Here is a 25,397-nt window from a genome sequence, read left to right as displayed (position 1 = left end):
TGGAAGTAGCAGAGATGAGAATGCTTAGGTGGATGTGCGGTGTGACCAGAAAGGATCATCTGAGAAATGACTATGTCAGGGGAACAGTGAAAGTTACGAACTTAGGAGCGAAAATACAGGAGGCAAGGTTGAAATGGTTTGGTCATGTGATGAGGAGGGAGGACGAATATGTGGGAAGAAGGGTCATGCAGATGGATGTGCAAGGAAGGCAGAAGCGTGGGCGGCCAAAGAAGAGATGGAGGGAGCTGGTAGAAGAGGACTTGAAGATGAAGAACTTGGATGTGGTGACAGCCCAAGACAGGAAGGTGTGGAGGAGACTCATAACAAACAGTGACCCCACTTAAGTGGGAGAAGCTGTAGAAGAAGAAGAAGAAGAAGATTAACATAGTACAGTTATGAGTAAGCAGTTTTTTTTTTTTTGAAATCCTTGTATATAAAAAGTGGTTATGAACTAAAATTCCTGTAGTTTGTTAAATATAATGACTTCAAACTGAACTACACATATGAACTACAATTCTGAATTCTTTTCGATCCTTCTAATAATTTTCTCAAAGCTGATCATTTGTAACATCATGCTAGAATAATATTGACAAAAAATTTTTTTCTTTCCTAAAAAAATGATTAAAGTGTTTTATCAAAGTGATGAATTTGCACACTGATTTCACTCCCCTTCACCAAAATCTAAAAGCATATTACATCAGAAGTTAAAATTTTTAGCTGGTAATTTTAAGTTACTGTGTACTTCATGAGATACATTTCTATATTCTTACATTAACATCCACCTATGAAAATGTCCCCTCCCTTGATATACAAAAATAACATTAAAACTATTCCCATCCCCCCCCATACCGCATTACATCTGAAAAGATAGCCCAAGTGCTAAATAACAATTTTTTTTAAGCTATACATCACAGAAGCACTATTTATTTGCTCTTTTAAGGACCATCTCCATATGCATTCAGGGAATGTATACAGCATTACAGCATCATGCCTACAACTAAACCTATTATAGAAAGAAGAAAGGATTTGGTAACATCCAATTTGAAGAGCATCCTTTCTTTTAATGTTACATCCTTTCTTTCGAGCTTACACGGTGATCAGAATACATTTTGGAAACTTATGGAGACAACTACCGTGTTTGAGTAAAACTTTAGTTTAATATAAACCAAAATCAACACTCGACGTTTCGATCTTTATATCAAGATCATCTTCTGGAGCACATACACTATATACAGAGAAACAAGCTGCACTACAATCTATATGGTTTGCTAAAAGTTACTGCCCAACCGTTACAACAATTATTGGCCTGACCTCTGGTGGGTAAAAAAAAACCTTTACTACATCAACGCTAGAGTCCAATTATTATCTATCGGTTACAAAATTATATTGGGCTGGAGAGCAACATGTTTATATATATATATATATATATATATATATTAAAACATGATTATACATATAAATTTCCACCAATTGGTATGGAATAGTTTCCAATACTAGCTGAAGGTTGCTTAAAGTCCTAAGTATGCTAGATACTAAGTATTAAGTAGGCTGAATATGTGCCATCCAGATTCTTGGAATTTTCATGCCATCATTATTGTTGATATTCGGGTGGTTAATCAGAATTTCGCAGGCTTCTTTAAATTTTCTTTCATACCAGGTTTTTGTATGGTGTAAAGAGCGGGTACTTTTCCAATCAATTTGGCGTAGGCTGTTGAGAGTGTGATCTGAGAGGCCTGCTTCACCAAAATTGTTATATTTAATGTGTCTTATATGTACATAAAAAAGAACACATAAGACACATTTAAATATAACAATTTTGGTGAAGCAGGCTTCTCGGATCACGCTCTCAACACCCTACACCAAATTGATTGGAAAAGTACCTGCTCTTTACACCATACAAAAACCTGGTATGAAAGAAAATTTAAAGCAGTCGGCGAAATTCTGATCAACCACCCCAACATCGACAATAATGGTGGCATGAAAATTCCAAGAATCTGGATGGCACATATTCAGCTTACTTAATACTTAGTATCTAGCAGTATTGGAAACTATTCCCAATTGGTGGAAATTTATATGTATAATCATGTTTTAATATATATATATATATGTGAACATGTTGCTCTCCAGCCCAATATAATTTTGTAACCAACAGATAATAATAATAGGACTCTAGCGTTGATGTAGTCAAGATTTTTTTTTTTTTTTTCACCAGAGGTCAGGCCAATAATTGCTGTAACGGTTGGTCAGTAACTTTAGCAAACCATGTAGATTGTAGTGCAGCTTGTTTCTCTGTATATAGTCTATATGCTCCAGAAGATGACCTTGATATGAAGGTCGAAACCTCGAGTGTTGATTTTGGTTTATATTAAACTAAGCTTTACTCAAACACGATAGTTGTCTCCATAATTTTCCAAAATGTATTTGAATGTTACATGGTAAGCAGCATTCATTTTGGTCAAACTATGAAGACTTTACTTTATTTGTATAGGGTTCCTCCCTTTCTTCATCCATCCCTTAGTACTGGTTGAGCCCTCCTAATGAAGGATTAAGTATATATTTTATGACTGTAGATCTGTGTGTTTGCAAGACCAGTTTGCCTGTTCTGGGGGATGAAAAACCCATGTTTCCGGGTGAAAAAACCCCATACCTCTGAATGAAACTGTAACTCACCTTTAGTCGAAAGAGATCAGATAAAGATTCCTCATGTCTTGGATGGGAATCGAACCCAGGTCTTTCCGACTAAAGGGCTCCGTCTATACTGACTGAGCTATGGAAGCCTATCCTCGGTTCCTTCTTGATGGGGAGGAGGTGGAGAGGATCCAGAGGCGAGTGACTAAGATGATAACAGGTCTATGGAAGAGTAATAACTTTAATTTCCCAACATTTCGACCTTCATATTAAGGTCATCATCACCCATTACTGATCCACTGCTGGACAAAAGCCTTTACAAGATGATTCCAAGATGTCAATTGGTGTGCTTCCTGCAAATCTGATGATTTCATCAATCCAATGTGATGTCTAGGAATGGAAGTTTTTCATCTTTTTCAATTTCTAATGTGAATTTGATGGTATGGTGGAAACTATTGATTTGGTTGAGATAATCCATTAGTTCTTCTTTCGTATGATTCCAAAAGATAAAGATGTCATCTACATATCTAATGTCATCAACATAAGAAACAAACCAATAACAGTATCAACCTGTCTGTGTATAGAAAACTTGTGAATACTGGACGTTACCTCCATTTCAACTCGTCACATCATATATCCCAGAAACTTAGCATTATCCATATGCTTAAGAAAAGAGCTATACATTACACAACAGACCAAGATGACTTACAAAAAGAATTAACTACAATATCCAGAGAGCTATCCTTAAATGGTTATCCAAAAAGACTGTGCAACAAGATTCTCTTTTCGGATTTACCACAAATGACACCCAATACATCAGTACTATAACTATTCCATTTGTCAGCAGCATTTCCAAAAAATTGATTATCCTTCTAAAACCACACAATATTAGAGTAGCATTCAAGCCTGTCAATACTATTCGGAAATTTTTAAGATCACCGAAAGACCCTCATCCATTCTACAAGTACTCTGGAGTATTTAATATATCTTGCTCCTGTGGTGTTAGTTACGTTGGTCAGACCTCTAGAAGCTTCGAAACAAGACAGAAGGAGCACATAGGCTATGTTAGAAACAACAGACAAGATATTTCAGCCCTTTCTTTCCACTTTGCCTCTACCAACCATCTTACTGAGTGGGATAAGAGTCATATGCCCTATATAGAAGAGAACTACCATTCCAGAACCATCAAGGAGGCTGCTACAGTCGCCCGTTCAACAGGAAACCTAAATAAGAATCAAGGTCTAATCCTACCAGAAATTTGGAAAGCTTTAATTAGATCACTAAACATCAAAGAAATGAACTTTCACGCCAATTATATCATGTCTCACAACAAATAAATCATGTTCCCAAGACACGCACATTGTCTCGCACAATACTCATTTTGTATGAATTAGAACTGTCAGTTAAAGCCTAGTCTGTTACCTTCATATCGCTTACCAATTGTATCCCTGAAGATGCCGATAGCAAAAATCGGCGAAACATGTAGGACGATAAATTAAAACTCACTTGACTAACATTCAAAAAAGTGTTATAGTTATTATACAAGTAGTCAAGAAAGAAAATCACACAAGCAGTTTGAATATTTCTTTTAAGTATGCTGTGAATAATTTTGGGTATATTGTGTCACCTTGTTTTTTTTTTTCCCTCTGTATTTTCAATAGGGAAGATGTTTCCATTAAAATGAATTGTTGCTGTTGTATTGGGATATGCTGATTTGATGGTCTTACATATGGCTCCTCCACTTGTTGGTTTATCAGAGGGTTCCTCATAATTAACAAAACCAACACAATGATAGTTGGTATTCGTTACACAATTAATAATCTGTTATATAACTTGAATAAGGTCTATCTGAATCCACTTTGAAAGAATGCCTGTTCTTTGGCTGTTCAAGATTTAGAGTTGCACAAAGCCTATGAACCAAGACTTGTTAACACTTAAGTAAATAACCGATAGTAGACCAACAGGTTTATGATTCTTCAAGTTTTCTATTTCAATTTTTTTTTTTTTTCTTTCCAATCAGAATAAAGATAGCCTTTTTCTATGCTCTTGGTACATCATTTTTGTGTGGTAAATAAATAGTTTTGCTAAGATTTGGTAGGTCACTTTTCACCTAATTTTTAGAAGTTCTGGTATGACTTCATCATCACCTGCAGCTTTACCATTTTGCATGCTTTGGATGCACTGCATAACTTCTGGCAGAACTGTGGCACTTCAGTTATTTCATAGTGGCCTTCTTTATTTGCTTTGCTGCCCTGATATAATACTAAATAAAATTCAATTCTATTTTTGCTATTATCTAACTATCTCTGGTTAAGTTCTCATAGTTTGACTAACCATTTATTTACAGATATTCATCAATTACTATCTGTTTTTTTTTTCTTTCTTCTTTTTTTTGAGGCCAGAGATGATTCAATTGTTTGTTGTATGAATTAACTGATTTTCATATTTCTTCTTTGATGTTTTCTGATTGTTGTCCATCGTTTAAGTAATGTGTCACACCAGTGCTCGTCAGGTGCTTATGGAATGAAGCATTAGCCGGGCATACAAAAATTTTGAATGAGTTAAGAAAGACCCTTTTTCATAACAAATTAAAATAGTAATTTTTATTAGAAATTACTTCAAACAAGGATAATATTTTATATAGTAATTATAACAAACAAGACTAGGATTTTTCTTATTTTCTCATTAAGTAATGAAAAACCTTATAATGCTCACAGCTTAAAATTCTATACATTAATTCTTCTCAGAAGCCCAGTTGTCAGAAGCTTTTTCGTAATTAAAATTTGTTGGATCTGGTCCCTCCAGTGAAATCAGCATCAGATTATTTAGAGTGTTCTTACTAATTTGTGATTCCTCATACAGGTTTTTATAATTTTTAATGCAGAGAAACCCCATTCACATTCAGCTGAACTCAGGTATGGCCAGTCCAACAGCAGCTAGCTTTGCTAAATTTGGAGACTCTTTGAGCTCAAGATCTTGTTGCTAATTTCAGCAGTATTTGTCTTGGATCTAGATTTTTGTATGACTGTCCATTAATCATATTTGATGCAACTGCCCATTCTAGTTTACTTTCTTATTTATTTATTATTTAGTACTTTCATAGTTTAAAACTGCAGGACTTCCATTTCTAGAATAATAATCGAAAAGAATCTCAGAAGCGTCACGTTGATCATGACTTTATGCATTGAAAAGCAGGAAATGATTGGCATATCTGGAAATCTTACTTCTAGGTGTTTTCTTACTTCTAGGTGTTTAACAACTGTGCCTATGTATTTATCATATATTGTACTCTTAAACATAATAACATTAGAATCTGAATAATCAATGTGAAGGTCTGACCATTCACCTGAAAGATGCTTATGAAGATTTTGAAAATGACTGCCAGGAGTGTCTTTCAATTCCATGATTGATAGTTTTCTGGCTTCTAAGACTGGCTCTATGTCAGTTAAGTCAACATCTTACCTTTGCCATGATCTAAACAAGTTAGATAAATGTAGTAACACATCTGAAAGCATCATTAGTGAAGCTACGAAATTGTATGTTCTGATATATTTACTTAAACTTTCAGCTGTGATATCATTTCGTTTGGTGGCCTCTCTTTCCAATGCAGCTATAACACTCACCATGCATTCTCTTAGAGACTGTATTGCAGAATCATGAGACAGACATCTACTACCACTAGCCATTTTAAGTTTAATCTGAGGACTGTTTAGTATATTTTGGATTTGGGTTAAACCAGCCATCCTGACTGAGGAATTTTGGAAGAAGAAAAACAGAAGCAGAATGATCAGAAGAAAAACAGAAACAGAAGAAAAACAATTTTGGAAGAAGAAAAACATGACCAAATAAGGTACTTCAGCAGGTGCTTGGGCACTAGCAAGAGCCAGTCAGTGGTTTACACAATGACAGCTGACCATGAGTCCATCTGTTTTATCTTTGAGCAGTTTTGCAACTCCCTTTTGCTTTCCAATCATGACAGCTGCTCCATCAGATCCTAGGCCCACCAGATTACAAGTTTTTAAGCCTAGACTGTCAAGGGGTTTCAATTACTTTGTTAGTTATAGTCTCAGCTTTGTCATCAATGATATTGCAAGTTGATACAAAACTAACCCTGACCTCTTTTCTAAGTTGACAACAGTACTAATGTACTATAGGTTGACCAACCAACCTCTTGATATGGGTTCAACATAAAAAAAAAAAATTTTAAAAAAATTAATGTACACAATTAGCTGTTTTAAAACTGAGATGTCTGTAGTTTCATCAGATAAAACACTGAAATAATCTGCAGAATGTATATTTTTCAGTATTTCAGATCTAATTTCTGATGCTAAAATATCAATCAACTCTTGCATTATTCTTTCTGACGTATAATGTGCATCTTTACAAACGTTAAGATGTTCTAAGTAGGAACAGCCTTGCAATGCTCAAGCAATTTTTCAAATAATGTAGTATGTGGTAACTCATTTTTCGCTAACCAATACATAGATGTTAAAGCTCCCAGAAAAGACTGGCTTGCAATGCAAGAAACTGAGCTGGTCTCACAACTATATAGACTCTCCGGTTCGATTTCTCATCACTATTACCACATTTGCCGGTGTATAAGACACACTTTTTTTCTTTGAAAATAGGTCTGAAAAACAGGGTGCGCCTTATACGCAGATACTGAGTTTTTTTATTACTTTCATTTCTGGAAATTTTCTCTGTTTCGAGTTACGCGATTTCCTTCTTGCTTCCTTGCGGCGTGTGAGAGCATTCCAGTTACGTAGAGTTCAGTGGATGCGCTTAAAACTGCTTAAAGGAGTGTTTGTACATGTTCATGCAAAAGGCTGGATGGATGGAGGAAGAATAAAGTTATGGATAGATAAAATTTGGTCTAGGCACCCTGTTGAAGAAGCCTGCCCTACTAGTATGGGATCAGTTTCGTTCTCACAGAACAGATGATGTTAAAAATAAACTCAAGGAACTGAAAACTCAGTTAGCTGTAATTCCAGGAGGTCTAACTAGTCAGCTTCAACTTTTAGATGTCTGTATTAATATTAATAAATCATTTAAGGGATTTATGAAGGAGAAGTGGAACAGCTGGATGCAGTCTTCAGATTTTGAGGTTACGTCATCAGGAAGAAGCCTACCATTTCGCAGGTTTGTGAGTGGATCAGAGTTTCATGGGATACCGTGAAAACTGAGACAGTGGTTAAATCATTTAAGAAGTGTGGCATTAGTAATGCACTGGATGGTACAGAAGACAATTTGTTGTATGAGGACTCAAATTTCAAGTGTCTCTTCATTTAGCTCTGGAGATGAATTTCTGGGTTTTGAAAAAGAAGATTAAAAAGTGGGTAATCTTTCCTAGTTAGATTAGGTATTTGTTGAAAGTAGACATACTTATTAGTTTATATTTGAAATACTGTAAATTCATTATAATATTCAGTGATAAAGTTTTTTCCCTAAAAAATGTCTACAAAAAAGGGGGTGCTTCTTACAGGCCAGTGAATCTTATACACCGGCAAATACGGTAATTAAAAAATGTCTTAAATTATTTTTCCATTCTTGCTCATTATTTAGCCGTGTCAATTCACAACATTAATTAGCCGGGCAGTCAGTAAAACCAGCCAGGTGGTTTGCCCATTCAAAAGGTCCTGGGGAGAACATAGCAGTCACTCCAGACACACCATCCATCTCATTGAGGATATATCCCTTTCCTCTTTTTCCAGAAACTTTATTTCTATTACTGTTTTGAGAAGTCCTCCTTCCATCCTTTCAATGTGTCCAAAATATTGAAAGGATGGAAGGAGGACTCAAATCCTTAAGAAGCTTTAAAGTTCTACCGATCCTTTCTAGCACCCATCTGTTTGTCTGCCAGTATATAATATGCTTTCAGTATATTATATCCTCAATAACATCACATCTCAAAAGCAGCTATCCTTTTCCCATGCAAATTCAGACTTCTTTAGATTTAAGTCACACATCCGTAAGTTGCTGTTGGAAAAACAGCCACATCCTGAATCTCCAACTTTATTCCTGTGGAGACAGATCCATCTTTCCAGATTTTAGACAAGTCACTATTGTTTTAGCCATTCCTAAACTTCTTCTGAATAGCAATTCTTCACATTGATAACAGTTCCCAGGTACTCAAACTTGCTGACTTCCTCAATTTTCTTCATTAAGGTGCACTTGTTTCTCAGGAGCTTCTCTGTCAGTATTTCCTTTAAGAACAATAACTTAACCTTTGTCTTGCTAGAATTGAGCTGAAGTCCTCTGTTCTTACTGATCTCTTTGTCAAGGATTAGTCCTAGTTTTTCCTTGTCATTACAAATGAGTATAGTGTATGAGTATAGGTGGTAGATTGATCAGTTGGTAACTGATCAATCTATCACCTATCCTAATTCCTGTCTTAAGCTCATCCAATGCTGCACACATGATGTCCTCAGCACAGAAACTAAACAGGCAAGAAGAAAGTAGAAACCCTTGACTCACTCTCTTTTCAACCTGAAGCCAATCAGTTAGTCCAATAACTGTTCTTACTGTAGCTTCTTGCTCACTGTACAAGTTAGCTATCAATCTGATAATGTATTGAGGAAAAACCCATTCTTTTCATTACTTTCCAGTTTCACATGCTGAACAGGCAAAAGCTTTAGAGTAGTCTATGAAACACATTACCATAGGGAGTTTAAATTCTTTATAATTTTTGATGATCTAAAGCAGGATTATCCAACCTTAGCTAATCCGAGGACCGCATTAGAAAAACAATTTATCCAAGGGCTGAATCAGATTGTGTATCTAGTAATTTGATGAGTAGCTGAACAAACAAATAAAACTAACCACGCACTCATGTTCCCGGTGAGTGCCCAGAGAACGTGCGTTGGAACAAAATAGTTTAAGAACTATTTTGTTCTTATTTTGACACATCTAATATTTGAAAAACATGTAGGTATATAGTGATGTAAAAACACCAAATAAAAGTATCAACATCGAGATTATTGATTAGTGATACAATTAAAATATCTAACACGTATTCAATTCAAATTGTTATTTTATTTTTTTGCTCGTGAAAATCAAACAGGAGGCCACACAAAATCGCACTGTGGGCTGCATGCAGTCCGTGGGCAGTGCTTTGAACAGTCCTGATCTAAGGCAAAGGATCTGATCTCTAGTACCTTTACTAAAACCTGCTTGTACCTCAGATATCTTGCCTCAATCCTACTGAGAATGAACTTTAATAAAATCTTGCTTGCATGAGAGATTAAGCTAATAGTTCTATAATTGTTACGATCCTTTGTATCTTCCTTCTTATGTAGTGGTATGAAAATCAACTTCTTCCAGTCTCTAGGCCAGGGTTTCCCAACCTGTGTTCAGTCAGAAGATCTCTTGAAATTTGTCATTTTAGTTTTCTAAGCATTTCTCATGAATAAATATTTTATAGTGGAAATATTCTGAGCAGAATAATATTCGTGAATATGTCGAAAAGCTCAGACCCAGAACGCCTAATAACATCTGTGTAGCAAATGTTATTGACCAAGCCGTGTATTTTTAAACATGGAAGTGTTCATGCATTATCGTTAATTTTCACACATCGAAACCTTTCAATATTTGGGAAAGGGAATACTGCTGTTTATGCCCGGTCATAAAAATTGCCAGCACGCCGATAATGGGTGGGGGCATCCTCTGTTCTCAAAACTGAAAGAAATAACATCTGTGTTACAAATGTTAGTGACCAATCAGCAAGGAAGTATAAAGAAAATTTTTCCACTAAAATTGAAGATCAAGGTGGTCTGTATCCAGTTCTCAAATCTAGTAATACTGAATACTTTCTTCGCAAGTTCGTATTGTAGGGTGAAAGTTTCAAAACCATAGTGCCGTGATTTTTTAAAAATAATAGGCCTGCAGATTTAAATTTTAATATGAATAAGAGACAAGGGACTGTTTAATTTTGGTATTAAGAAATCTCTTATTGAAGGTGTTTGTGATGCAACAGATAGTGAGTCATCCACCACCAGCCAACGAAGCAATCTCCAGGATGCACAAAAGGAGGGGAAAACTACCAGTACACAGGAGAAAGTCTGCATTCACTCATACGTACTTATAATACTATAAATTTTTGGTTATCACAATGGGATATGTCAATGAAAATTAGCATAAATTAATTTAATGATGTTTATGTTTAATTAATTAATTAATGATCAATTATTAATTAATAATGAAAAATCAGCTAAATTAACAATTATTAATTAACACATTACAAAATAACCAAGGTGTTCCGTGAAAATTTCAGGATTTGTGAAGTGTTCCATCGTAGGAAAAGTCTGGGAAATGCTGCTCTAGGCAATGATCCTATCTCCCACATCCTTTAATCAAATCTATGAAATTCTTACCCCTTCATCCCCTATGACCTTGTTGTTAAACTGTTTAACTCTTTCACACCCCTGTCTAAGTGGAGGAGGTTCCAAATCAAAATTCTCCTGGTGCAAGGGCTACTCCAAATTTTCCTTATATCTGCTATATGGTTACTCTCACAATATTTTTTTCATCTGTTTTTGAGTTCCAGTTCTTTGTTAGCACTGCTCCATTACTGTCTTTGATTATATTCAATTTGGGCTTAAGCTTGAGCTTAGATCGTAAACTAAATGAAGCATCCTAATTTAACCCTGCAGAGGTCGTAACTGACCTGACAGATACAAACAAATTGTTTAATATAAATATTCTTACACATATCCAGTGCATAGCTTGAAGGTTACGAGTAGCTAAGCATGCATATATTACGAGGTGATATTCCACACTGTTTATGCAATCAGTTTTGGTTTAACATGTGTTATGTAAAGGTTTGTGATATTTTGTAGTAAATTGTATCTGAGAGATACCGCGACCTCCGATGTATGTCAGTATAATATTCGTTTAGTATTTATCGTTGAAAATGGCCGGAAAAATACAGACTGGAAAATCCCTCAGATGTTGAAGAGATTCGGCGATTTTGTTACTTGAGTCCGATGATGAGAATGATAGAATCGAACGAAAATGAAAGTGATATTTGATTGTAAATTGTATCTGAGAGATACTGTGAACTCCAATGTCAGTATAGTATTGGTTTAGTTGTTTTTTTCTTTGTTCAATAATTTCTAGATTGTAACTGAAAATAAATAAACCATTTTTATATTTGCAGTTTTTTTTTTGTTGTTGTTTTATCACATTTTAGCACATGCTAATAATGAATGTATCTCTCGGATACATGCGATCTATGCTGAATTTTTTCGAGCGTGACCATCGCAGGGCTAATAATTGTGCATCTTCATCTGGAATGCAGTGTAATCAATTTTATCCAATAGGTCAGCTTGTTTCATTTCACTTAATTTCTTCGTAAATTGTCTTGTTTATTAAGAAATTTTGTCTAGTTCTGTGGTACCACCTATTTCAAGTTAGCATTGCAAATGGGTCTTGGTAATAAGGCCATTACATTTCAATTCATCAGCATTGTCGTCTATATTATGATTTTTAAATCTGCTGTTTAGTTCATATTGGAATATTTCTTTTTTAACATTGTGTTTTTGTGTACATGTTTGTTTTAATCCTCAAAACACTGTAGAGGCAATAAAGAAGAATGATGATAATGATCAGTTGCATGATGAGTACAAATAGCAGACCAGGAAGGAAGGTGACTCGGATGGTAGCAGCAAAAGAGCAGTATGAGAAGAAATTAGTCAAGTTAAGAAACCCCCTAGTGAATTCTTTTGATATGTGTCAAACAGAAGGAAAAATGATTATGGAAGGATGATGTTAGTTTATGACACTGGCAGACTGGTAACCAATGCAAAGGATATACTTGAAGTATTCAATGATCAGTTTACAAGTATTTCATCCTTGTGAAGGCAACATCAGGAGAAGCTGGAGTATAGAAGGTATAGTAGAGGAAGGACTGATAATGAATGAGGACATAGATGAGGAATTAAATAAACTTAATGTTAATAAGGCAATAGGACTTGATTGATGACAGTATTTCACTGTGTGTCTTGAGGGAATGCTCTATGGAATTAATGGCACCTTTAGCACAATTATTTAACATGAGAATTGCAACAGCACAAGTCCCAAAGGAATGGAAGGTGGGAAAAATTGTTTTGCTTCATATGGGAGGAGGAATAAGATAGACAGACAACTAATTATAGCCCAATCTGCGTGTCTGGGATTGCTGTTAAGGCGTTAAGAGAAAATGGTGAGGAGAAGGATTTAGAAGCGGGTTGATAATAGCAGTATTCTTTATGAATAAGTATGGTAGGGAGAGGTCATATTTCAGCAATCTGCTTACATATTACAAGGTGATAAATTCACTCAATAAAGGAAATGCATATATGGTGGCTTACTAGGAGAAGGATTTAGAAGCGGGTTGATAATAGCAGTATTCTTTATGAATGGGTATGTTAGGGAGAGGTCACATTTCAGCAATCTGCTTACGTATTACAAGGTGATAAATTCACTCAATAAAGGAAATGCATATATGGTGGCTTACTAGAATTTTTCAGGCCTTTGATCAACTGTCACACAACAAACTATTAGCTAAATTGAAATAGATGTGATTAGATAACAGACTAGTAAGTTGGATAGCTAACTGGATGTTGGACAGGCATCAACAGGTGTTATAAAGGAGTGGTATCCCAAAAAAGGAATGCCATAGGGATCTGTTTTGGGATCAGCTTAACTGGAGACGTGCAGCTGTTTGCTGATAATGCAAAGATGAGAAGAGCTATGAGAAGGAGCAGGCATTGTGACACAGGAGGATCTGATGGGCAAATAAGTGGAGCTTTCAGTTTAATGTTGCAAAGTCTGATTCTTGAAATTTGGCAGGCAACGTTGGGATGCAGAGTGCACAATTAATGGAGAAATTTTGTAGAAGGTAGAGATGACAGATCTGGAGTGACGGTAGACAGAGAAGTGAAGTTTTGGGATCACATTGCTAAAATTGAAAGACATCTTAATGGATTATTGCAATAATGAGGCACTGACATGCAGAAGCAAGGTGGTTATGATTCCCTTGAATAAGGCTTTGATCCAGCCACTGTGCACAGATTTGGTTGCCTGTTTTTCAGACAGATGAGGATGTATTGGAGAGGGTCCAGAGAAGGTTTACTAAGGTGGTCTGAAAAGTTATTATTACAGGTATCTCCATGGAGTCAGTAGACTCATCGCAGGAGACCCAAACTAGCAAAACAATATCTGTCATATCTCTTCTTGAATTCATTTACAGATGAAGAGCTCACAACTAAGTCAGGCAATGAATTCCACTTATTCAACACCCTCCAGGCAAAAAACCTTGTTCTGACACCTTTGTTAACCACACTCTTCTTTAATTTCCAGGGATGACCTCTTGTTCTTCCATCACTATCACACAGCTGAAACATTTCCCCTGCATCAAGCCTATAAAATCCTTTCAGTAATTTAAATCTTTCTATCATATCCCCTCTGCTTCGCCTATCAAACAATCTCTGCAATCCACAAGCTCTCAATCTATCAATGTAGGGAGCATGTTTTACATCACTCACCAACCTGGTCACTCTTCTCTGAACCCTCTCCACAGCCTCCTCATCTCCAAGGAATCCAGGTGACCAGACCTGAGCACAGTAATCCAAATGTGGAAGTATCAATGCTTTATAAAGGGGAATAATAACCTCTATCTCTGGCTGTCAGTGTGTTCCTCAACAACCAAGTAATCCTATGTGCAATCTTGGACACCTTAGCAATGTGTTCTCTGAACTTCATCTCCCTATCTACCAACACCCTTAAGTCCCTAGCCTCATCAATCTCTTGGAGTACCTTTCCATCAATGTAGTACACAGCTGGTAATCTTTTAATCCCAAAATGCATGACTTTACACTTTTCCACATTGAACTGACATCCATTATCTTTTGCCCATTTTACCAGCTTATTTAAATCATCCTGCAAACTTTCAACATCAGCTTGATTTTTTATTGCACTACCCAACTTTGCATCCTCAGAAAACAACTGAATATCTCGCTTTAAGCAATTTCCTATATCATTTATATACAAATTAAACAACAATGGCCCAAGCACAGAGCCCTGAGGCACACCACTGGTCACCTGCCTCATTCTGGACTCAGCTCCTCCATACACCACCTTATGGTATCTCTCCCTGAGCCATTCTTCTATCCATATCACCAATTTAGTATCCATTCCCATCTGCTCCAATTTGCATAAGTGTTCTATGGGGTATCCTGTCAAAAGCCTTAGCAAAATCCAGAAGTACCACTGTGTAGCCAGATCCTTTGTCCAACTCAGATGTCATTCTATTATGAAAAGTTAATAGATTGCTAACGCAGGATCTACCTTTAACAAAACCATGTTGGCCTCTATAGAGTATCATATCCTGATCCACCCATTCTTGAATTTTGTCTTTAACCAACTTTTCCAATACTTTTACCACTATTCCTGAGATGGTGACTGGTCTGTAATTAACTACTGCAGTTTTAGAGCCACCCTTATACAAAGGAACCACTTTGCCTAACTTCCATTCCCTAAGGACCATGCCAGAGTTCAAACTTAAATTAAATATCCAAGTAAGAGGGGTTGACAATTCATTTGCACATTCGTGCAACACCAGAGCTGATATTCCATCTAAGCCTACAGCAGTGTTTGCATTTAAATTTTGCAATATATTAAATACCTCTGATTCTTTAGCTTCAATTCTCACATTAGTTATTGCTACAGGTAGAGATATCCTCACTTGGGTGACTTTTGAAAAGTGACCACTCAGTAACTCCAATATTACATCTGATTTTGTCACCTCAATACCATCAGCACCCACTAAAGTTATCCTGCCGAAGTCATTCTTCCTCTTACTTGCTGCATAGCAGAAGAACTCTTTGGGATTACCCTTGATCTCTTTGGCTAAGGTCTTCTCATAATCTGATTTAGCTTTTCTTACTATGCTGGTAACCTTCCTAGCTTGAGCCTTGTGCTGCTCATGGGTGTACTGATTGCCTTTCTCATTGTAAATTCTCCATAACATTTTCTTTTTTTGCAGATCAAGCTTGATACTACTGCTCATCCATCTAACGCCTGCCTTGTTTGACCTCCTGACCATGGGGACACAATCTGATATTGCTTTCTTCAGATACCCGCTGATTTTATCTCATGCACTGCCAACATCTTTCCCCTGCAATATGTTCTACCATGGATGGCTGCAAGCTTGTTATAATTGCCTAACCTGTAGTTCCATATATACCCCTTCTTAACAGAAAAATCCACAGATTTTGCAACCTCCCAAGTCAATACCACATGATCACTTTCATCAATTGGAGGTAACGAGGACACCTTACTTATGCATATAACCTCTGAACCAATAACCAGGTCCAACACTCTCACACCACATGTCCCTTCAGTTATGTGCTGTTTCAAGTAATTATCTCATAGAAGATGTATGAACTCCATTTCCTTTTTGCTACGTGATATTTCCTCCTTCCAACTGATATCACCGTAATTAAAATCCCCCAAAATAATCACTAAGCCTGCACTCATTGCACTAATTTGCTGATGCATGAATTCAATATCTCCCCCTGTACTCCCTGGCCTATAGCAGCATCCAACTGTATATTTGGTTGCATCGGTCACTATTTCGCACCAGACTGCCTCAAATGAACTCTCATTCACATGTATATCATCTTGATATACTACTTTCTTTGGCTGCAACATATCAGCTATCATCAACAGTACTCCTCCCCCGTTCTATCTTCTCTATCCTCCCTGAAAATACTGTACCCATCATTCAATTCCAGTGACCACATCTTCTGCTGACAGCCAAGTTTCACTAATGCCTACAACTTTTGCTGAGATTGCACTGACTAATGCCCAAAATTATTCTCTCTTATTTCGAATGCTTCTTGCATTGGTATACAAAAATTGCAGATTTCCTCTAGATCTTGTACAGGCTTTAGAACTGATATATAAGTCACTAACTTCTGTAGTCCATGCCAATTTTTATCCCCCTCTTCTGCAATTTATTCTCCGTATAAGGATCAATAAATATACAATCAGTGCTAAAGTTTCTCTTACACTCAACCTTTTCAATATTAGTTTCCCTGCCCAATAACTTCAACTTCTTCAATCGCTTATGTCCTTCCATGTTAAGATGCAGTCCATCTCTAGCATACAACTGCCTTTTTCCTTCAAACACACTCCAAACATCAACAAGTTCTTGGCCTAACAACGAAAAAACGAATTTATAATTTAAAAATTATTTTTATTTTTCAAAATAATCTCCCTTAAGACTAATTACTGATTCGAAGAAAAACGCTGAACAGCGAGGAAGAGATAGAAGTCAGAGGGAGCCAAATCTGAGGAATAGGGTGTGGATGTTCCAATGATTCATAGTGCAGATCCCTTAATTTTCCCATTGCCAAAACACCCTTGTGGGCAGGTGCATTTTCCTGATGAAAGACGATTTTTTCCTTCTGCAAGCAGGGTCTCTTCTCACGAATTTTTTTGTCTGGTCTGGATAAAATATCGGAATAATATTCCCCAGTTATTGTTTTACCCTTTTCAAGATAATTAATAAACAAAATGCCTTTAGCATCTCATAACACCGATGCCATGACCTTTCCTGCTGATGGACTCATTCAGTGCCAAAGAAGACAACTTTGTCTTCTTTGGCGCTGAATGACCGGCTTCTGTCCACTGTTCTGACTGCTGTTTGGATTCTGGTGTATAATGGTGAATCCAAGTCTCATCCACAGTAATAAATCGATGCACATAATCAGTTTTATTCTTGTTAAAATGCTCGAAGCACTATTCAGATTTTCATGTGAGTGTGTTTTTGATCTGCTGTGAGCAAGTGTGGTACCCATCTTCCGCAAAGCTTTTTCATTTGCAATTCTTCATGCAAATATTATTATTATTGTCTGAGGCTTCCAGGGAGTCAGGGACTCATCTAGGGAGGCTGTAAATTACCCAACCAAGCTATAATACCTTCCCTTAAGGGCAAATTATTCCACTCACTCACTGCTCTCTGGGAGAAAAACCTAGCTCTTACCCCTTTCTTGACTGAGAACAACCTTGACTTACATAGATGCCCTCATGTTCTCTCCTTGCCTTCCACCTAATGAAAAATTTCATCATTTGAAATGCTATAACACCCATTCAAAAGTTTATAGACCTCTATCATATCACCCCTTTCTCCTGTTAACCAGTCTGCAAACCACACTCGCAATCCGTCCTCAATCTAAATCCCATAATCTGGATATAATCTTTGTAACTCTTCTTTGTACCCGTTCCACAGTTTCTTTATCCCCTTAGAATCCAGGAGACCAAATCTGTGCACAGTAATCCAGGAGTGGTCTTATCAAAGCCTTATAAAGAGGCAAAATTACTTCCTTATCCTTATATGTCAGGTTCGCTTCAACGTAGCAATTATCCTCTGAGTTGTATTTGCACCTTTTGCTACATGACCCTTGAACTTTAAATTCTTATCTACCAAGATTCCTTGCCTCTTCATGGCAAGGAATCTTGGTGGATAATATTGGATATTGGTGGATAATATAGGAATCTTGTATCATAACCCCACTAATATAATATGCCGCTGGAACTCTAATCACGCAAAGTGCATAACTTTACATTTCCTAACATTAAACCGACAGCCATTTTCGTTTGCCCAGGTTTCCAGTCTATTCAAATCATTTTGTAATTGCTGAATATCAGTAGCAATATACCTATAACCTACATGTTCTTTTTGAAATGACTATAGTCTCAGCAATTTCACACACTTTGACTCGCCAATACCATATCGTGCACTTGATCAATGATTTCTGGTGTTACAAAAAAAGTGTCACTTTTTTGATCCACTTCATGTGGATCATCTTTAAGGCTGGTAAGACCATGTTTAAACTCGGCAGCCCATTTGTTAATTGTTAAAAATAAAGGAAAAGACTGCCCATAAACTTTTATGAACTTCAAATGAATTTCTTTTGGCATTAAACCTTCTTTTACAAAGAATTTTATAACTGCACAATACTCAATTTTATCCATTTCAAGGGATACAGACAACACTTTTGCTTCAGACATCTGTATAAAACAAACTACTTGAGAGAATGACTTGGAATTTCACATGGATACTTATGACAGATGTACCAGCTTAGAAAAAAAAAATCTTGCCGATAGTGTTGCTATCTATGGCCAAGAATATTTCACTACCCTCGTACTAGGCGATCGAGGGAATATAACTTACAGAGCTTTGTAAATAGAAGAGGGGGAAGATAGGTTGGTGAGGGAGGTGTTAACAGATGTGGAGGAGATATTTCATGAAGTAGAGAGACAAGGGTAGAAATGGATCTAGGCCATCCCTGGAAGCTGTATAAGGAGAGTGTAGGGAGTGAGAAGAATGTTCTTTGCATAGAGAGTGATTGGTGAGTGGAATGCATTGCCTGAAAACATGGTCAATGGGGTTAAAGTAGAGTTCAATGATTTTTTTTTTGCATAGGATAGCACTACTGTACTTGTGTTCCCTTATTTGCAGGTTCACTTTCTGCCGTTTCAGTTACTTGTGGTCAACCCTGCCCCAAAAATATTAAATGAAAAATTCCAGAAAGAAATAATTCATAAGTTTTAAACTGTATGCAGTTCTGAGTAGTGTGATGAAATCTTGTCTTGGACATGAATCATTCCTTTGTCCAGCATATCCACACTGTACTACTATATATGCTACCCACCCATTATTCACTTAGTAGTTGTCTCAGTTATTAGATCAACCATCACAGTATCAGAGTGCTTGTGTTCAAGTAATGCTTATTTTACTTAATAATGGTCCCAAAGCACAAGAGTGGTGATGTTGGCAAAGAGAAGCCACAAAATGCTTTCTTTAAGTGAAAAGGTGAAAGCTCTCAACTTCATTTTTTCTTTCCTTATGAAGTCTGGGCTTTCACCTTCTCACTTAAAGGGAAGCACTTTATGGCTTCTCTTTGTGACAATAATAAAATAGAACAGTTTTAACAGTATACTCCATTCACATAACTTTTTATTACAGTATACTGTTAAAACTGTTCTATTTTATTATTAATTATTGTTGTTAATCTCTTACTGTGCCTAATTTATAAATTAAACTTTATGATAGGTATGTATGTTTAGGAAAAAACAGTCTATACAGGGTTTAGTACTATCCATGGTTTCAGGGCATCTGCTGGGAGTCTTGGAACATATCCCCCACATAAGGGGGAGGGACTACTGTGTAACCTCACACAATGAATTCTTTGACTCCATGGAAGTCAGATATAAATAATAATAAAAACACTTCTTTCTTTTTGGCAAATTTATTTCGACCTTACTGCATGCCATACATAATCACTTCCAGTCAGAAAGATATTTTTTTTCTGTTGCTGAGGTTAAAGTCAATTTCAATAGTTTTTATATTTCCACTTCCTCTGTTTTTTTCTTGAAAAAAAAAAAATAATAATAATAATAATTCATTATGTATGGGTCAGATTTTCTTCTTTCTGCAAACTCTATTAGTGCTTCCCTCTATAATCTCTCATGACATTTTCAAAATTTCCTATTGAGCTTTCATCAGATTCTTATTTACCGATTCTAGCAGTGAAGTCACCCATGACAATTTTGAAATATTTTCCTTTGAACACACATACACAGACAAACAAGTTACATTATAATTCAAACAGTATGCCAAAGTAACACTGAACTCAACTCAGGCAAAAAAAAAACTATCAAAGCTACATTCAATTTTACATGGTCAGAGATCGAATTCATATCAACCTTTAATATTACAGCAATAATGGTAGTCTAATCAGTATGAGTTTTGTTAATAGCAAGTTATGGCTAAGATCCTGACTGCAGTCCTAATCATTATAATCTGTTAGAGCAGAAGGTTATATGGGATAAATATGTTAATATCCATAGTCTTAAGACTTGTAGACTCATTATTCATGAGACACAGGAAATACACGTTACCATCATCATGACAAGTATGGCAGAAAACTACATCACTATCTTTGCAATCAGCATCAGCAACAATGCACTCCTTGGTCCTCAAATACTGCTATATTAATTTAACAAAAACTCCTATGAAAAAAGTCAAGAGAAAAGACCCAGTTTGCAGAAGGAAAAAATCATCTTTCATCAGGACAATGCACCTGCACACAAAGGTGTTTTTGGCAATAGGAAAATTAAGGGATCTGCACTATGAATTGTTGGAACATCCACCCTATTCCCCAGATTTCGCTCTCTGACTTCTATCTCTTCCCCAAACTAAACCTCTTCCTCGCTGGTTAGTGTTTTTCTTCAAATCAAGAGGATTGCAGCTGTAGAAGGGCATTTTGCAGATCTTACTGAGAACCACTACAGGGATGGGACAATGGTTCTGGAGCATTGCTGGAATAAATGTATTAGTCTTAAGGGAGATTATGTTGAAAAATAAAAATTATTTTGAAATTATAAATTCATTGTTTTTATTGCTAGTTTGAGAACTTTTTCAGACCACCCTCAAAAAGTCTATAATTGGAATGGTGTTTGGAGCTACAGCATAAGCTCCTTTCAATAATACTGTTATTTCAACATCGGACAAAAATTTCAATCTCTACTGAATAAGAAAAATATGCCAGTTAATAATCAGATTGACTGCTCAAAAATTATCATTAACCCTTTAACTACTGATTTTATATTCTACTGACATTGCCCGATGTGCTGAATTAATTTTGCAAAAAATTTATAAATAAAAGCAATTAAAATTCTTACTGAAGTAAGAAGTCCGGACAGCATCACACATTCTTGATATACACTTATTCACTCACAAAAATGGCAATAATAGTTTTATAAAATTTGCATAATCAAGGGGTGTCCACTTGATTATGCGAATTACACACATTAATTTATGTAGAATCACCAGAATCTTCTTCATCTGAAATACACAATTCACTTAACTCGGACAATTCTTCTCCCTGAATTAATGAATTGATCAATTTCAATTTGATCATCAGTAAGATAAGGTGGATATTTCCTGGTGGACACCATTTAATTTTTCATTTAATGAAAAAATCCTGCTACCTCCGTATGAGAGGTAGCAGGGTTTTTTCGAATTGGTTGGCAACAGATGGAAGAACCTACCCGTGACGTTTGAATATCTTATGACGATTCTTTCCATGAATATGGGAGGCGCACCAACCGTACATATACGGGCTCGGCAAAGCAGGCACGTATTTCCAAGCTCGTAATAATACGTTCTCAGCAGTTAAAGGGTTAGCTTGAAAATTAGTTCCTTCTAATAATAAGAGATGGCACTTTAAGCTCGCTCAATTCAATGCTTTCACAAACTAAATTAAATGAGTATTACACATTGAAAGTTCAAATTGAGTTAACTCAATCGTAGCAAGGTCGCCATTTTTTTCCCACGCTTGAGTTAATTAGACCGTAGAAGTTAAAGGGTTAAAATTTCGGGCCATCCTTTATCCAATGCAGGGTGGGTTTAGTTTACAACACAAGGTGAGAGATCAACAATGTGACCCGTTGTCATAGATAGGAATTACTTTTTTTTTTTAATATTGCATTTTGAAAACAACAACAAAAGGTATCTTTGAAAGCATCTCCATACAAACTAACTTTTGGCAGAAAAATAGTCGAGAAAGAATTTGCAAACATGCAAACTACATGGTCTGCAAGGCCATGTTTTGGATACAACCCACAAGATCTGGAGAAAAACCACATGCTCCACCATAGTAAATTCAAAAAAGAAAGACTGTTTTTAGAATCTGCAGTGGCACTCAGAAATCAAACAAATTTAAATAAACACAGTTCACCTAGATAGGACTTTAGTCACCACATGCTTCACTGAGTATTGTACTGAATTGTGTTGTTACAAAAGTTATTTATAATCCCTGAAGATGTCTCAGTGACTGAGATGAAATATGGAAGTATTAAAATTAGTTTTAATCCTTTCCCAGTGCTGAAAATATTCCATTAAACCACCAACATAATGTCCTCACAGCACTTAAGCCTCAACACACGGATCTCTTTAATCTCATTCTCCCACAATCAATTTGGTCTTCCTGTAGCTCTCTTTCCATCTGCAGGATACATTCTGATATCAACTTTGTCCATTTTTTAGTGTTACTTCTTGCAAAAAAAAAAAAAAAAAAAAAAAAAAAACTGACATCTCCATGAGTGTAGCTAACTAACTTAAGCTGATAAATCCTTATTAAGGATTCCTCACTTCTGAGACATGATATAATCCCAAGTTACAACTTGAAAAAATATATAACATATTGGAATACAGATTCTAGATTTAAGCTTCAAGAGTCTCCAAATGGCATTTTGAATACAGACCATCCTCATATGATCAATGCATGAATACAAAACACATATAGTCTACAGCAAGGGATTCTAAACATATATGACCTTCAACTTATCCAGGATACCTATTTCAGACATTAAACCTTTCTTTATATAGAGAGTGGGTGACAACCTTAGTGAAAGATATTTCACTTGGTCATAATTTAAATTAAACATGCCAAAAAATTAGATTCTTGTTTACCACTTTATTCAAGCATAAGCAAACAAAGCTTGCACATGAAGTATCTTAACAACTAGGCTGCTTGTATACAGAAGCTAATGACTTCACATCACTTACCTCAGTATCCCATAATGCAAAGCATATGTATCCTTTTGGATGTGTATAATGCTATCCATTATGGAAATGGTAACTGCCCAGAGCAGTTTCAAACTTTATTAGGTCTTATGTATCTGACTCTCACTTATCTCTTCTGAACTGGCTCTATCAATCACAAGCCCTCAATAAAGGCCAACTAGTCTGGATAGTGGATCTTCTCATGATACACAGCATTATACACATCCAAGGGGGAGGGGTACTTTGCATTATGGGATACCAAGGCAATTGATATGAAGTCATTAGCTTCTTATACAAGTGGCCTAATACTTGACATGCAAACTTTGTTTGCTTTAATTTTTTATCTGCCGTGCAACTGGAGAAAGAATTAAAGAAGAGTATAATTTCTTGGTATGCTGAATCATCTAGAATTGGTAATGAAGGAGTAAAAAGAACTGATAATAGCTTAGGACTGACTTGTTTCTTTAGCTTAAATCATGCATTAATGCCACTGAATTACTATTATATGATGTATGTGATATAAAGATTGGAAGAGTAATAACGTACAATAACGTACAAAACAGTGTACTAGCATTTTAAGTCAATTCAACTATTTTGACAGCATGGAAAAGAAAATGAGATTACAGCCTCGATTCAAACATAGGGCCGAATTTAATTTAGCATCTGTTTTAACAACTATCAAATTAATAGAAAAATTTTAGGCATAGGCTGTTTTCTTAAAATTTTGCTAACTGTGCATGATCTTTTAACAAATATCTTTTTCTAAAGAAAAGAAATCCAAGTTTTTGAGATGAAAAATCATACTATTCCTATATGAAACCAGTTAGCTCATTCTCAAACGAAAATACATAGGCAATAAAGGAAGAAAAAAATATGAGAACAATGTCAGATGAAATTTTGGCAGTGTATGGTAAAGAATATTATCAGACCACCAGAGAGTTAACTCATCACAGAAGGTCCCACTATCATATACAGTTCATTACCATGCTTTAAAAATATATATAACAGAGGAATACAGATTCTAATTTTAGGCTTCAAGGTGAATTGCTGAGGGGAGAGGTGGTGTAGAGATTTCCAAATGCCATGAATACAAATCATGTTAATCTATAGCATTGGATTCATGCTTTTCCGGGATACTTATCTATTTTAGACATTAAGTCTTTATGTAGGAAGGGGAGATACCTTAACATTAAAAAAAAAAAAAAAAAAACTCACTTGTCCTCTTTCAGTAATAATATATTAAAGGAAAATGAATTATCAAAATACTTCCCAAGTTTAAAGAACATTGAAATGTTGCAGATTTTATGGAGGTATATATTAAGGCCATCCATCGAAAAAAAATGTCAGATTTTAAAATAAAGTTGGATTTTTTTCCTTTTTTTTTTGTTTATGATTCTGCTATTTGGAGGTGGCAGCAGAAGCATACTTTGTTATTTAGAAATAAGCCACCTACAGTAATGTGAGTAGTACATTTCTACATTGAAAGTGAGGTGCAAATGTTACATTTATATCTCATAACCGCTATTCATTTAAAATGGCGTGGGAAATACCATACCATGGGAAATACGATACCATACCATACATATAAAAAAACTATTACTCAAATTAAGTTTAATGTGAAAAAAATTAATTACCGATGTTTTGATCAGTACATTTATACCATTTCGCAGTGCCTATGCCGTCATCTGGAAACAAATATTTAACCACGTCTAAAAAAAATGCATTTAAGAACCCAGATTAGATGTCACCCACGTGATTAACTAAACCCGTAACACAAGTAGAAAGGTATTGCTAAAGAATGGTCTACAGTGTTTAACTAACCTGAGAGCAAAAATAAGAACCACTAATTCCAAGTTTAATGCACGTCGGACAGCTAAGTCGTGCAGAACGACTGCATCCAGGTGTTTCACATGTTTTCTCTTCACTGACAACTGCCGCCATATTCACGAAATAACTAAAGTATCCTTTTTCAAACACGCTATCGTAGATGGCGCTAAGGTCATTCATAAATTTCGATTATTAATACCACCTATTGCAAAAATCGATCAATGAAATAAAACTCTATACTGGAATCCCAAAATTTGATATTTGATACTGAGTTTTAAAACTAAAATCAAAGATTAAAAAATTATTTTAAAAGGAATTCTGTGATAAA

General features: G+C 35.8%; 1 protein-coding gene across 1 annotated transcript in view; it reads right to left on the bottom strand.

Annotated features, from left to right (window-relative positions):
- LOC150104559 (methionine aminopeptidase 1) overlaps positions 1-25,183 on the bottom strand; it is a 172,653-nt gene extending 147,470 nt beyond the window's left edge. Inside the window, exon 1 of the mRNA XM_090395775.1 lies at positions 25,064-25,183. Coding sequence (XP_090251901.1) covers positions 25,064-25,183 — 120 coding nt within the window. The remainder of the gene's footprint in view (positions 1-25,063) is intronic.
- Between the last annotated feature and the right edge of the window lie 214 nt (positions 25,184-25,397).

The sequence above is a fragment of the Typopeltis vanoorti genome, chromosome 7 (assembly GCF_054136105.1).
Source record: "Typopeltis vanoorti isolate ZY-2024b chromosome 7, IOZ_Tvanoo_1.0, whole genome shotgun sequence".
NCBI classification, from domain to species: Eukaryota; Metazoa; Arthropoda; class Arachnida; order Uropygi; family Thelyphonidae; genus Typopeltis; species Typopeltis vanoorti.
Note: the sequence above shows the minus strand (reverse complement) of the source record. Positions and strands in the feature narration are given on the sequence as shown.